Below are 16,627 nucleotides of genomic sequence, written 5' to 3'. Positions count from 1 at the left end.
CATGATGAAGTCCCTGTCAAATTGTGCAACCCATGGAAGCATGACGTTAATGATGATAATTCTATCTGGTATTGTAAAGACTCATTACCAATGAGAATGTAAAAGTTGATATCTTGCTTGGACATCATTTTCCAGGTAGAGACCAGAAGTTGGCTTAATGATTTAACATAAACCTTTTTTTTAGAATCCATAATGAGAGCAATTATTGTATTTACTTTGGAACATCACCATTTTTTCCCATTGCAAAGGATCAGTGCATTGAATATATCTTCAAATTTATTTTTAGTGTTTATTTTAGCAACCTCAGTGTGATTTGAACTTACACAATTGTGTAACAAATTATATAAAATAAAGCATCTAATTCAGCCCACTGCTATTTTAGCAATCATAGTTGTCATGTGAGAAATTATTTGTTTTTTCAAGTCACTAATAGATGTTTTCATATAAATGTATCTTTATGACTCGCATCAGTTTTATTTCTTATTATTTATATATTTCTTTAATTTATTTCTTTTGTTTCATTAAATTTTCCCTGCTGAAGTCCATTTATTCTCTTGCTCCTTTTCATCTGTATTTCAGAAACAAGTGATGACCCTTTGCTTCAAATGAAAGCAGCAAAAGGTACATGTAAAGTAATGTGTTTTCACCCTTGGTCAGACCTGACTCTGCCATTGTTTGAACATGATGAAATTGTGGCTGTCATTGAAGAATGGGTTCGACTGATGATTGAACTGGGACAGAAGTTTGAATGGGTACAAGTTAGTGGCCTTTTCTCTATTACTTTGTGTATTTAAATATCAAATGTATGAGATTATCATGCTGGACATGGTTCAATCATCATACTACTGTAGCCATTGAGGGTATTGTCCAGTATGTCTTCATTAGCATTTTCTCTCTCCCCTCTCTCTTTCCCAACTGGGTTAGTCATGTATCTCTTATAGCAAGACATCTATTTCTTTCTCTCTATCATACTTTTGTTTCTCATCACTTAGCACAAAGTCACCTCCCTCAGTACTACTCCCCACTCCTCACTTGAAGATGTCTTGTTTTGTGATTTACTTACTGACCTTGTTTGTGTCATTGTTTTGTAAAAAGCACCCAGTACACTTTGTATGATGGTTGGCATTAGGAAGAGCATCCAGTCATAGAAACCATGTCAAAACACAGCTCAATGCAGCCTTTTGGCTCCTGTCAAACTGTCCAACTCACACCAGCATGGGAAACAGATTTTAAATGGTGATATGATGATGATGACTACTGTTGTATAAAATTTCACTGTTGTCTAAGGAGTATGAAGTTAACAACTGTAAAAGTATGAACATAATTGTTCAAAAATTCCTGCAAATAGGAAGTGGAAATTGGATTTCTTCTTTCAGTTTGAACTGGAAAATTATCTGAGGAAATGAACCATTTTTGTGAAACTAGTTTCCTGTTCCTTTCTGTTTCATCAACGCATATCTACACACTGATTGATCTGTGTGACACATGTTTAGGGGTCAGTCCTCCGAGTCCTATATGCTTTAACTTAAGACAATTTTCTGCTATTTGACTCATAGCTAGGACCTTTAACGGGTTCTACCACCCTAGGATAGAGTGGACCTTGGAGTAGTGGTGACTAAGGGTTAACTTCTAACTTTTCCAAAATGCCTAACATTCTGAGCTGGAGCCTCACCATTGGATGAAGCTTATTGCCTTGCTCAGGGCCAGACACAGCACACAAAGGAAGAGAGAGAGTTTAAAAAGTTTTTTTACTGATTTTAAAATATTTTTATCTATTTTTCCATGCTTTTGCTGGTAGGGGAATTGATTTAAAAAATGTTGACATTTGCATTCTAACAGAGCAATTTTCTTTTTTATAATTTTCTTTATTTATTTATTTTTCTTTACAACTGAATGTCATTGTATATCACTAACTATTCCACCATAAAGCAGGAGTACCTATTGTCAGCTAGATAGACTGAATCCAACAGAACACTATGTCTTGCTACAGGATTAAAAATAATGGCTATAACAAAGTTTTGAACTCATTAATCACATGGCCTGGAATTTAGTTTAAGCTGACCTTATAGTTCAAAGTTCAAACTATCTACTGAAATAACCATTATTTTGTACACAATGGCTATTGTAGTATAAAGTTTGACCACTGGCACTTTCAGTTGTTCTATGGGTAAGGAGTTAGCACAAGGTTTCCAACTGTTAAAGCATGAAAGCAATTATAAGTAGATGACCAGGCATGTAGTACTTTGACATTCTCTGTCAAATATAATACTTATTTATTCCTATTGATATGAATTAGTCATACATTACCTTGTAGACTTAAAAGTTTGATAATGTGATTGTTTATTTTTAGAATAATATTGTAAGGTAAGTGTGAGAGGTTGGATCTGGCCAGTTCGAAGATAAAACAGATAGATTATTTTGGCAGGATATGGCCAGTTTAAATGTTAAAGAGTTAATCTCTAACAGCCAACATACCTTCATGATCTTCACCCCTCTGTTTCCATTTCTAATCTTGCTGATGATATTGACCTTTTAGTATGCAGTGAAGCAGAACTACAGGAGTTCACACCAGACTGGAAAAAGTATCAAGAGCTTATGGGATAGCGAAATCAATCCACAAAAGATCATGACCCTGGTTAACAGTAACAACCAAAATGCAGCAACCAGCATTATGCTGGTACTTAGGGTCCATGGCTGATCTCAAAAAATTGATAACAATAAGACTCAGTTTAGCACTACACTCACGGGGTGGTTGGCATTAGGAAGGGCATCCAGCTGTAGAAACACTGCCAGATCAGACTAGAGCCTCCTGGCTTCCCAGACCCTGGTTGAACCATCCAAGCCATGCTAGCATGGAAAATGGACGTTAAACGATGATGATGATGAGGTATTTATATACACATATATACATATATAAATATCTATCTATCTATATACATACTTATATGTACATACATATATATATGTACATATATGTACATATACATATATATATATATATATAGTGAAACTATTAAAAGTGAAACAATATAAAAACAAACTATTATAGCCCATTACAATAGAGATGTTATTTCAATTTTGACACGTAATACTGAAACAGTCTAAGAGTTTGCTCTGGGCTTGCATTAGGCAAGAAGTTGGAAATTTTTTTGGGCCCATGACACTCCATGGACCCTACGTAATGCATGTGTAAAATTTGAATGCACAAATTTGGCTTACAACTGTTTCCAGTAGTCATTATGGGTATGTTGCTGATAGGTTTACTCAATTACTCTATCGATCAGTTGAGAAAAATTGAATTACCAGAAACGGCTCTGACGAAAGTAGCATTAATTTTTTTAGGTCTTTCAATTTTTCTCAACTGATCAATTGGGTAATTGAGTAAACCTATCAATAACATACCTGTAATGACTACTGGAAACAGTTGTAAGCTAAATTTGTTCTAATAAAGGAAAAATATGTAATGACCATTAGTTATACCTTGTTTTATATATATATGTATACACAGACACATACGTTTATACAAATGCATACATATATACATACACTCACATATACACACAAATTAATAAAAAGTGTATATTATTTTATATTTCTTTTCTAGATATTTGAAAACAAAGGTAGCATGATGGGTTGTTCCAATCCACATCCTCATTGCCAGGTATTTTCACTTTCTTCTCTATTTGAAAACTCAACTATTTGAAGATTATTTGAGATTTTTAGGATGCATTTTGCTAGGTAGATTGTTATTTAACCCTTTTGCTACCATATTCCTGTTCAAATACTCTGTCTCTTTTTCAATTAATTTTGAAAGTAATGAAGAATTTGGTGAAATAACTTTATCATTATTAAGCTGGTGTTTGGAACATAAATGAACATGAAATTTTGATGGGAAGTTTTTATTTAGAGCACTTTAAAACTGGAAGTTTATATCATAGAACCAGGACCTATCTCAGGCAGGTTGATATAAAAAAAAAGTTGTCTCCAAATCTGTATTTTGTAATACTTCCCCATAATCCTTGTGAAGTAAATGTAATATATTTAATTGTGCATTATGTTTGTGTTATATTCTATATATTTTATTAGTATTACTAATATCTAGTGAAAAGAATGTCCAGTAAGTTTAACTGATTATTAGGAATATATTTAATCCTTTTGTTTCTATATTTTCGTTGAAATATGATGCCTTTGTTCCAATTGATTTTGAAAATAATGAAGAGTTTAGTAAGATAACTTTGTCATTATTAAACTGGTGTTTGGAACATAAATTAACGTGAAATATTGATGTAAGGTTTTAATATAGATGATTTTAAACTGGAAGTTTGTATCATAGAACCAAGAGCAGTCTTAGGTGGGTTGAAAAGTATAATCTGATGAATTGAATGACTTTACTCTTTGAAGCTCTAAGTATGTTTAGTAGGTACAATTTCATTTGACTATATCCATAGAAGACACAAAAGTGGACAGCCACATGGTTTTCGTGTTTACAGTTCCCTAATTGCCAAAAACTTTGTTATTTTCAACTGTGAGCCCAAAACATGTGGCTTCTCACTTTTGCATCTTTCAGGGGTGTAGTCAAATGAAATTGTGCCAGCCACAGCATGCTTGCAGTTCAAAGGGTTAAAGTATAAAATGATTAGGAAGCTCATTTTGCAACCACATAGTTTTGTGTTCTGTCCCACTGCTATCAGAGTATTCTGAATGCTGGAGGGTTAAGTGGTTTCTTGGTATTGGCTCTGAGATAAAGCTCCATTCAGGTTGACTTTGTCTTTCTTTATACTAGCACTTTTGAATTAAATGCCACTATCCTGCAGGTGATCTCTCTTCTACCCAGTCTGTTAGTCACATTATTCTGTATGTGCAGAGACAATGTACCATTTGTTTTTCAGAGTACAAAGGCAATGGCACTAGTGCTGGTGAATGCACCCAAAACACTATGTAAAGTAGTTAATAAATGAGTAGAGACAATGTAAAATTGAGACCATCCTTCAGTCTTGTTGAATACATAGCAACCCTATCTAGTTCTGAGGTTATGGTAAAATGTTCTCAGTACATTCTGTATTGTGGATGATGATAGAAAGGATGTCAAGGTGTAGAAATCTTGCTAAACTTAATAACATTTGAACGAAGCATGTCTTCTGTGTTGCCCCTCTCTCACTACAGGTTTTCACAGTAGACCCAAATGTACCACCCCCATAGAAGTATTGCTTAGGCTAGACTTCCCACCCACTACCTTACTGGTTATTTGACCCATCTTGAAGAACAATAACTTTGAAAATGAACTAGTTTAGACTGTGAACCCCTTCAACTTACACCAGTGTAAAAAATGGACTTGAAATGATAATTAAAAAAACTTAAGCTATATTTTGGTGCATTCAATTTGAGTGTTTAGTCTACTATATATATATGTGTGTGTGTGTGTGTAAGTATAAACTTAGATAAACTTAGATATGTTTCGACCAAAGATTGGTCCAGGCCATGTCTAACTTAATAGCACCACCTGATAGGATTATTCGAATCCTGTTTAAGTCAAGTTTTGTTCAAGTAGTGAGTTCTTGTTGGGTGAGTTGTATCCAATTATGGGTGGCTTATCTGGTATTCTTTGAAGGAATCTATCCAGACTCCGTTTAAAGTATATATATATATTTACAGAGAACTAAAATACAATAATAGCAACAACACCAAGACAGCAATGCTGTCAAAGCATTTTATCGTATGCAATAGATTCCTTATTGAATTAATGTGTCTGACCCATGTCACATGGAAAATGGATATATGATGATGGTGAGGATGATGATGTACAGGGTGGGGCAGAGAGGACGGACATTTTTTGAAATGGCTATTACTCAGCACCAGGACGAGGGACATGTGTCCAGCAGGTACCATTCGGTCCATTGGTGTCTTAGCATTTTTTTCTTTTCAGGTGAAGCCATGGTGCTGTGGATGATGGAGCATCATGTGTTTGCCTATAACAGTTATGTGAAGAATAACGAGTCTGTCACTGCATTTCAGTGTGACTTTTGGTGCCACTTCAACATTCACCGAAATCAGGCTGTTCCCACCCGTAACACAATCTTATGTTGGGTGAATGCACTTTGTACACGAGGTACACTAATGGATACGAAATTGGTGGGGGTACTACAAACAGTAGGAATCCCGGAAAATGTAAAATTCGTCAGACAAGTTTCAATACGGAGTCCGAATCACTCTGCTCAGAGGCATTCCACTGAACTTGACATCGGTAACTGATTGGTAAGGCATATTTTGCATGAAGACTGCATTTCCTCCCATACAAATTAGTCACTGGGCAACAGTTAAACCATGAGACTATGCACAGCGGCTTAACTTTGCATGTCAGATGGAAGCAATTTTTGAGGCAAATGACAACCTCATTTTGTTAATGAGTGATGAAGCTCACTTTCATCTCAATGGTATGGTGAATCAACAGAACTGTCATTATTAGGCAATCCGAGAGAACTGAACAAAAGACTACTGCACAGACCAAAAGTAATGGTCTGGTGTGCTGTCGGAAAAGCTGCCATCGTTGATCCTTACTTTTTTGAAGACAATAATGGAAATGCTGTTACTGTGAACTCCGACTATTACATAGATATGACAAACAACTTCTTTGTGCCTGAATTATTATGAAAACTTATGCCTGTTCAACATGTCTGGTTTCAGCAGGATGGAGTGACGGCCTACACAGCCAGAGCATCAATGGACATTGTTCACCCTCTCTTCGGTGACCACCTCATTTCCAGGTTTGCTGACATTCCTTGGTCCCCTTGGTCCCATGATTTGCCCATGTGTGATTATCTCTTGTGAGGAAACCTCAAGGCACGTGTGTATGTGCATAAGCCCCGTACATTGGATGATTTGAAGGAAGCTATTCGTGTGGAAGTCACCCAAATCAACAGAGCAATGCTAGAGAAAGTGGAGGCCAATTTCCAAGAATGCCTTCAGAAATGCATCAATAAAAATGGACACCACATGCTGGATGTTGTTTTCCGCACTTGGTTTTGACAAATGCTAATTCAATACAGACACGTTGATCTCAATAAAGTTTGCAGCTAAAATTAATGATTTTGTGAATTTTTCAAATACGATGATGATGCCTGTCCTCTCTGCCTCACCCTGCAGCAGCAGTAGTACATAGCATAACCCATTGAGGCAAGTGAAAATCAAAATCAAAATCAAACCAAATCAAATCAGATATCAGAAAGCAGAACCAAAATCGAAGTCAATCAACATCAATGGAAATTGCAGCTGTGATACCAATGCCGGTGACAAGTAAGCGAACCATCCGATCGTGGCCGTTGCCAGCGCCGCCCCGACTGGCCTCCGTGCCGGTGGCATGTAAAAAGCACCATCCATTCATGGCCGTTGCCAGCCTCGCCTGGCCCCCGTGCCGGTGGCACATAGCACCATCCGTTCGTGGCCGTTGCCAGCCTCACCTGGCCCCTGTGCCGGTGGCATGTAAAAGCACCATCCGTTCGTGGCCGTTGCCAGCCTCACCTGGCCCCCGTGCCGGTGGCACGTAAAAAGCACCATCCGTCCGTGGCCGTTTGCCAGCTCCGTCTGGCACCTGTGCGGGTTGCACGTAAAAAGCACCCACTACACTCACGGAGTGGTTGGCGTTAGGAAGGGCATCCAGCCATAGAAACACTGCCAGATCAGACTGGGCCTGATGCAGCCTTCTGGCTTCCCAGACCCCAGTTGAACCGTCCAACCCATGCTAGCATGGAAAGCGGACGCTAAATGATGATGATGATGATGATGATTTATGTATGCTTAACTTCCATTGTGTTTTTTGTTAAAGCTCAGAGCTACTGTTGGTTATACCACATTAAAATTTCATTAATGTAATATAGTATACATGCTTGTGTTTCCTTTTTCCTTAAGCTTTCATAAACAGCCAACATCCACATGCTGCCAAGGCATATCATGCCAAGCTTGCTCTGCTTCCATAAACAGACCTTGACAACAACATCATTCAGTGAAGACATGAACATTCTAATCTATTTTAAGATGCAGTCATTACATTAAGGAAATAATGTTGCATTATACTCTTGTTGAGAATAGACAGTACATAGCTAAAATAAAGTTACTTGGCTATTGAGAGCCAGTAATAGGATAAGCATATTTATGTTTTATATAAATAACTAATAAAACAAGATTCAATCAACAGTTTTAGGTCTCCAGAATGTTTGAAGCAGATTTTTATTATAACATTCAATGAGAACAAAGAAATGTATACCATCATCATCATCATCATCATAATATCCATTTTATGTCCACTTTTCCATGCTTGCATGGCCTGGACAGAGTTTATTGAGGCAGATTTTCTACAGCTACATACTCTTCCTGTTGCCAACCCCAATCTGTTTCTAAGCAAGGTAATATTTCCTCATATCTAGACATGTTCTCACAGAATTTTAGAAAAAAAAAATGACTGCTTATATGCCAGTAGCGCTTGTTTACAACTATCATGCTAAATCAAGACAAGGAGACACAAATATACACACACTCAAATGCATATATGCATACGTATCATCATCATCATTTAATGTCCACGTTTCAATGCTTGCATGACTCAAAATTTGTTGAGGTATATTTTCTACAGTCAGATGACCTTTCTGTTCCCTACCTTCACCTGTTACCATGAAAACTAATGCTTTGCATGCCTAGACAGGTTTTTCACAGAAGATTCTGTGTGTGTGTGTGGGTGTTGTTTGGGTGGTATTGCTGATGTTGGTGTGTTTAAAATGAAAATTCACTCTAGTGCAATAGACTTGAGGTTAGATTAAAGTTTGTTTTGTAGGATATACATAAATTGATTCCACTATAGTAAATCACTTCATTAATGATAATGAGGTTATTGATCATAGTAATGATTACACTGGGCAACAAAAAAAATATTATTGTCTGCTACCCAGACAAATGGTGCTGTACTAAACTAAATAGAGTATGCTGATTCTGAATCTAAATGCAGAATTGTTGTGGCCTGTCAGGATTTTGAGTTATGTGCATAATTAGTATCAGGAATAGTTAAGTTCAAAATAAATAATTATTATGATAGTATATTAGTACTGTATATAGTATATTTATGTTTAAGGCAAATAGTATTATAATATAATGGTACATAGTAAATTCATGTTAAGGGAACACTCACTTTATTTTTGATATGCTCAGTTCAGAAATGTTTGAGACACTTGCTTTTGCACATAGGTGTTGTGCTGGTCTCCCATTGTAGGAACCAGCAGTAGTCACCCATCACATGTAGATTGAACTGGACTTGATACTTCGTTTCCCTCTCAGATATGTCATGGTGGAACCTCTTACCATGCTTATCACTAACGGCACCAAGATTCGTTGGAAAAAAAAATTGAAATGAGAATGCATGAAGTGCATTTTAAGGCACATTCAGAATCCCATTTTTTCATACACTGTTGTTTATTAAATCAGCATAGTTTCCAGCTCTATGATTTCCAAGAAAGTTCTGTACAACTAACACAAATGAATCCCATACCATCAGCTCAACTGGATTCAGTTTACCTCTGAATTTGCTATCAGACATCAATTCTCTGATCTTGGGTCCAATGAAAATGCCTGCTTTCAGTATTGCATCACTTTTCTCTGCACCAAATTTTACTTTTAGGTACTAGAAACCACAACCATTGTATGTCAGTGTTTTTATGAAGTTTTTCATGAGGTCAAGTTTGATGTGAATGGGTGGAAGGAAGATCTTTTGTGGGTCTACCACTGGCATATGCTACACATTGTACCAACCAACTATGCACTCATCTCTTTTAGGTCAGTCTTTTACAGTGTAATGTTTGCTGTCATCATAGCTGTTCCAAACACACAAGAAGCACATATTTTTGGTATATCCCAGCTGCAGTCCTAGGAGGACGGAAACCACTTTTAAATCACTACAAATATTCCTCTTATGAACTGAGTAATTAACTCCTTTCAGAATGAGTTCTATTGATTCATAAGTTTCTTCCATACCGACAACATGACCCACAAGAATTGAAGGATTTTTATTACTATTATGCAACAACACAGCTTTGAGGCTAACCTTACTTGAGTCTATAAACAATCTCCATTTGTTAGCTACAAGCACATGTCCTAGTTTTTGCATGAGTGCAATAACATCAGTACAGAAACCAGCATTATTTTCTTGCTTGCAAAAGATAGATAAGCCTTCATGGCAAGAATGGAAAATGAAAATTTTTGTACCTTGCTTCTGTTGCTGTAGTCTGGATCCCAAAACTTCTGCCTTCTCCTTTGACAATGCTAGATCTCTTACTAAATCATTCAAATCTTGATTAAACAAGCATGGGTCATTTTCCTTAGAATCAACTACATACTCTTTGGTGATTGGATAATCAGGTGGTTCATTGTGCACGGTGTCAAAGTCTTCAAGTGAATCAAGTGATTCATGTGAGAGGGGAACTGGGACAGGGTTCTCAAAGTCATATAGGACCGGTTTTAGAGCCAACTTACAATCTGCATACATAATTTTTGCTTTTGTTTTCTTTGAGAAAACACCATTAGTCATGGAAAAGTAACAATCAAAGACATAATTGATTGGCTCACACCATACCACTTGTACAGCAAAAGGCATTCCCTTTCATTTTCCATTCAGCCACTGTGTAAGCCCTGAGTAACACACGGTGCAGCATATATGAGGTGCCTACCTCTTGTCTTGGTCCTTAACTATACAGCCGAAATAATATTTATAGGCAGGTTTTAATTTGGTGGCAATGTTCTTCCACTGGTCACGTGGAGTACATTTTCCACAGACGTAACATAAGTTGTCTGGGTGATTCACACAGCCTCTCCTATTCATGATCTAACACAATGAACACAGAACAGTAATCATGCAGAGTGAGAGATACACATACCACACGTGACGGCAGTGCAAGCAACACAGAGTTACCAAGAACAAACTGATGTATTTGGCAATTGCAAACAATTTGTCAGCGCCATCTATAGCTAAACTAAATAATGAACTTTCTCTTTGAATTAAGACTGCCTTCATTTTAACAAATTTTATAATATGGCCTATATCTAGCCGAAAGTATAGTTATTATCTTGTGCAGGTGCATTACTCAAAGTCCTGATGTGCTAGAACAATTCTGTATGCAGATTTGGAATCAACATCCTTGATTTAATCTAAAACACACGCTTTTACCCCAGTAGCAAAATCTTTGTTGCTCAGTGTTATAAGATCAATGATTTATTTGTTTTTCTTTTCTTTTTTCTTTTTTTTTTTGATTTAATGATTATTGAAATATTGTTTGATATATTATTATTCATTCACAGGTTTGGGCAAGTTCCTTCATTCCAAATGAACCAGCTGTTAAAGATAATACTCAGCGGAAATATTTCAATAAACATGGATCACCCATGCTGGTAGATTACGTCAAACGGGAACTTGATGCCAAGGTAAACATAAGATTAATTTAATCAGTGAAAATGTATTGGTGTTTATAAATTCATGAATATAAATGTCATCAATACAATCATACATATTGCTATTAATTACCATTATCATCATAAACTACCTGACATACTACTTACTGCCCACACTACAAAATACTTCATGACAAAGTCATACAACAAGATCTCCCTTCCTCCTCTCTATCAATGATGGTTTCACAACATTCATGTTCTGCTCTACCACTTCTATTATTCCTATCTCTTTGGTACCCTTTCCACCCCTCTGCCTCCTTTTCTCCCATTGTCCTCTCCCCCATCCCCACAGCTTCTCTGCCTCCTCAAAACTTCAACATCTCTTTTCAGCATTTCTCCTCTAACCTACCTGCATTCTCACACACTTCATTTCTCTCAGTGACTCCCCCAGGATTCTTCTCCATCTTATTCTATCACTTTCTTTCTGTCCCCTTTTCCTCAGCCTTCTGTTCATACTTGTTCCTTATAAGATTGGATAACCCTCGGACCCCTGCTCTTACACAACACACCCTATCACCTTTTCAACTCTATCCCTACCTTTTTTCTCAACCTTCTTACTAATTCTTTCCCTCTCTCCTGTTCCCTACCATACTCTCCCATCCTCCCCTCTTACTTACCATTACCTCATCCTTCTGCCTTTGATCATTGTCTAGTCTTTCACTCTTCCTCAATTGTTGGGGCCACTTTAGAACATTAACCTTGTAAGTTACAAGGTGATCATCATTAGTGTTTGTGCCGTGAAAAAAGCACCCTGTATACTCTGGTGTTAGGAAGGGTTCCAACAGAAGAAACCAAGCTGAAGAAGACATTGGTACAGGATGCAATCCTTTGATTTGTCAGACTTTGTCAAACCTGCCAACCCATGCCAACATGGAACCTAGATATTAAATGATGAGGATGATGATAGTGATGATGGTCTGGTAAATACAACTCTTCAATTAGTGCAGTCTTCTGCTGCAGTCATAACTTATTAACAACTGCCACATAATATTACGCCTTTGCAATATATCATGCAATCTATCTTTTCTATTGCTGGTTATAGATATCCCTTACAATTTTGGGTTGAAAACAGGTGTTGTAGGAAATTAGTAATAATGGTACACCCCTCCCACATGACAAATGGAGTAACGTAGTCACTATAAGTAAAGAGAAGTACGTGAAGTACTGGAGTACATAGTGGGCAGTCAGAGATAGTCGTGTCTTTACTGGTTTTACTAAGTATACTGTATAACAAAGTGGGCGTTATAACAATCCAACATTTTAAGGATTATCATGGTGACAATGAGGAATTAATAAACTCGACAAGGATTTAAACAACTCATAAGGAATTAATAAACCTGACTAGGAATTAACAACTCACAGAGTTAACAAACTCACAAAGCTTTTTTTGTGTGAATTTTATGAAAAGAAAAATTGTAAAAATTATGGAAAATTTGTTGACCGGTTTGCTTGAGTTGCAAAAGTAACAGTGATAACAGGAGATTCAACTGCAAGAACAACAACAGAAGCAACAACAATGACAATTAGTTTTATGACAACAAATGCTGCAATTAATGAAGTTGTCAGGAAATTCAGAAAAAATGTTCTCGCCAGACTATGTTGTAAACTCAGTAACAGAGTTCAAATATGAACCAGATGAAGGAGTTACCTTCAAGGCATATAACAGAAGATATGAGCAAATCTTCAATAAAGAATGTAAAGAAGGGATAATGAGATGAAAACGTGCTTAATCTTAAAAAAACTGGTGGCAGCAGGACATGAGCGTTACAACAATTATGTACTCCCAAGAAAACTTTCTGACATAAACTTTAATGACACAATAGGCACAGGAGTGGCTGTGTGGTAAGTAGCTTGCTTACCAACCACATGGTTCCGGGTTCCGTCTCACTCATGGCACCTTGGGCAAGTGTTTTCTACTATAGCCTCAGGCCGACCAAAGCCTTGTGAGTGGATTTGGTAGACAGAAACTGAAAGAAGCCTGTTATATGTGTGTATATATATATATATATATATATATATGCGTGTATGTGTGTATCTGTTTTTGTTCCCCCAACATTGCTTGACAACTGATACTGGTGTGTTTATGTCTCTGTAACTTCGCAGTTCGGCAAAAAAGACCAATAGAGTAAGTACTAGGCTCACAAGGAATAAGACCTGAGGTCAATTTGCTCGACTAAAGGCAGTGCTCCAGCATGGCCACAGTCAAATGACTGAAGCACATAAAAGAATAGATTTATTGTGTAAAGTTTTCAGTGATAAAAGCTCATTGTTCAACACATGTTGGAAGTGTCTGAACATACAGAAAAACAACAAGGACTGCATCACATATGCTGGTAGAGTAAACAGAGAATGCCAAAAGTTTAAGCTATATGAATTAATGCCAGATCTGTTCAAATGCCCGATTTTTACACAAGGACTTACTGCTGAAAAGGACGCAGGAGTTAGAACTAGAATTCTTGAAAAGCTGGAACAAAAAACTCAAAAATATATATGTATGTGCGTATGTGTATAGATATGTATTTGTATATGTGTGTGTATATTTGTATATGTGTGTGTGTGTGTGTATATATGATGATGATATCACCATCATCATCATTTAACGTCTGCTTTCCATGCTGGCATGGTTTGGATGGTTTGACTGGGGACTGGTGAGCCAGATGGCTGCACCAGGCTCTGATCTGGCAGAGTTTCTACTGCTGGATGCCCTTCCTATATGTATGTATATATGTGTGTGTGTGTGTGTGTATATATATATATATATATATATATATGAATATGTGAATATATGTAAGTGTGTATATATGTTTATGTTTAAGTTTTGTCACCTTAATCTATATAATAATGTTGAATTTGGAAAATTGATTTTTTAGTAGATTAATTCAGAATTTTGAATCCTTTTAGTGCATATTCTTGTCATTACTGTAATATACATCATTATATTAGTAATTAATATTAATTACATATTACAAATAAGATGTCTTCATTATACTAAATAATTATATGTATAAATACATTCATTCAAATTATTAATTAATTGATGATGATGACGATGACGACTAGTTTTATTTGACTTATTAACTAAATTTAATAACCACAATAATAATTATTATAGTATTGTATAGTTTATAACTTGTATTCTTATTACAACAATATTTTTTTTGTTACTTTTAAAAGAATTAATAAAATTTGGATATATACTATTTATAGTCCTTAATATAAAAAAATAATAATATTAATTATATTTATCAAAGATCGGTACTCAATCCTTGTTTTTGTTTATATTACTTAATTTTTATTTACTGAGTTCTCTCTTCCATAATATATGAATAATAATCCTTATTTAATTAGCTTCAAATCTGGTTACTTCTAAAAAATTAGTAATATTTTGATATCCATTATGATAGCCTCACTTGATATCTGTGGGGTAATTTAGGTTTTAGTGATTGTAACTCTTAAGTTTATCTTCATATTTATTATGGAATTCTCCCTACGATAAATTAAGTAAAGAAAGAACATTTTTGTTTGGTTTTCTCTTCATATTTATAACGGAATTCTCTCTGAAAAACTAAATAAAGAACACTTTTTATTAGTTACTTTAAACAATCTTTTTTTATATCAATTACTTTAAATAAATAAAACTTCTACAGCCAGATGCCCTTTCTGTCATCAGTCCTCACTTGTTTTGAAGTAAGGTAATTTTTTTCCACAGCCAGACATGTTTTCACGGAAGACTGGCAACAAAGAACATCACTTATATGATGGTGACATTTGTTTATATTTGTCATGTGATGTGAAACATAGGTGTACACACACACACAAACACATATAGATTATATACATACCAGTCCTTTCTAATATAGGGATAGTCAATTACATCAACCCCAGTGCTCAACTGGTACTTATTTTATTGACCTCAAAAAGGATGAAAGGCAAAGTTGACCTCGGTGGAATTTAAATGCAGAACATAAAGACAGATGAAATTCCACTGTGCATTTTGTCTGGTATTCTAATGATTCTGCTAGCTCACTGCCTTAACTATATATGTGTACGTGTGTGTGTGTGTGCATGTTGAGAGGTCTTATAGGTGCTGGTGTCATATAAAAAGCTATATATAAAGCACCCATGCCTGTACCATGTGTAAAGTACTCATGTTGGTGTCACATCTAAAGCACCTGTGCTGTGATGATGCGGGAAAATGTAATGCAAAACTGTTAGCTTGATTGTGTGTTTCATTGTTTGAGGAGACTAGATTGTGATGTCACTATTGGGGGAGTAATGAATGTTTGACATATATAGAAGGTTAATGAGGAGAGAATATGGTCATATCTATATTAGTGTGTGTATAGGAGACTATAGCAAGATAATGAAAATGATTATTTTGTTATGCTTTCATAGTATTCATTCATCTATTTTATGTTTTTTTTTGTTTTTTTTATAGCTGAGAGTTGTACTGTGCAATGACCACTGGGTTTGGCTTGTCCCTTTTTGGGCTGTGTGGCCTTATGAAACGATGCTTTTACCTCGGAGACATGTATTACATCTCCAAGATCTTTCTAAAGATGAGAAAAATAGTAAATATTTTGACGCTTCTACCTTTGCTCTTTGAGTGTTAATTAACATATTAATCATTCTTAATTAATATTGCTTATTATCATCTCATTATCTGTCATTTTCACTCTCCCTTATCAACTAACATTATCTATCTATACCGCTAGCCACTTCTTCCTCTCCCCTCTTGTGCAGGTCATTCATTATCAATATCCCTCACATGTTCTTACTACTGACTATTTGTGTGATTATCTATCACTAGCTCTCTCTCCCACTACATTATGCAACTACCATCTCTCACATTAGACCCTGCCATTATTGCTCCTTTTCCATTATCCCTTAAAGCACTATCTCTCACATTTCACCCTTCTTCTACACTGTTATCCCAGATTTCTATGTCCCCACCACCAGACACTCCTTTCTTCTTTCCACCTTATTTTATCTACAACAGTAACACTCCCTTCTGTCCACCATTTACCTCATTGACTCAAATGAATGGAGACATGTGCAGTGGTGAAGACTTCTTTTGTCTTGCAGAGTACAAGACAACCTTACTAATGCTGGTGCCATAATAAAATAATACACCAAGTACACTCTG

The 16,627-nt window shown here is 36.0% G+C and overlaps 1 protein-coding gene across 3 annotated transcripts in view; it reads left to right on the top strand.

The window, feature by feature from the left end:
- Nucleotides 1-16,627, top strand: part of LOC115232049 (galactose-1-phosphate uridylyltransferase) — a 74,026-nt gene that overhangs the window by 36,705 nt on the left and 20,694 nt on the right. For all 3 annotated transcript variants that reach the window (XM_029801930.2, XM_036499763.1, XM_036499760.1), the window contains 4 exons: nucleotides 580-758; nucleotides 3,605-3,661; nucleotides 11,332-11,454; nucleotides 15,920-16,052. In XM_029801930.2, the coding sequence (XP_029657790.1) occupies nucleotides 580-758; nucleotides 3,605-3,661; nucleotides 11,332-11,454; nucleotides 15,920-16,052 (492 nt within the window). The remainder of the gene's footprint in view (nucleotides 1-579; nucleotides 759-3,604; nucleotides 3,662-11,331; nucleotides 11,455-15,919; nucleotides 16,053-16,627) is intronic.

Source organism: Octopus sinensis, linkage group LG2 (assembly GCF_006345805.1).
Source record: "Octopus sinensis linkage group LG2, ASM634580v1, whole genome shotgun sequence".
Classification (NCBI taxonomy): domain Eukaryota; kingdom Metazoa; phylum Mollusca; class Cephalopoda; order Octopoda; family Octopodidae; genus Octopus; species Octopus sinensis.
Note: the sequence above shows the minus strand (reverse complement) of the source record. Positions and strands in the feature narration are given on the sequence as shown.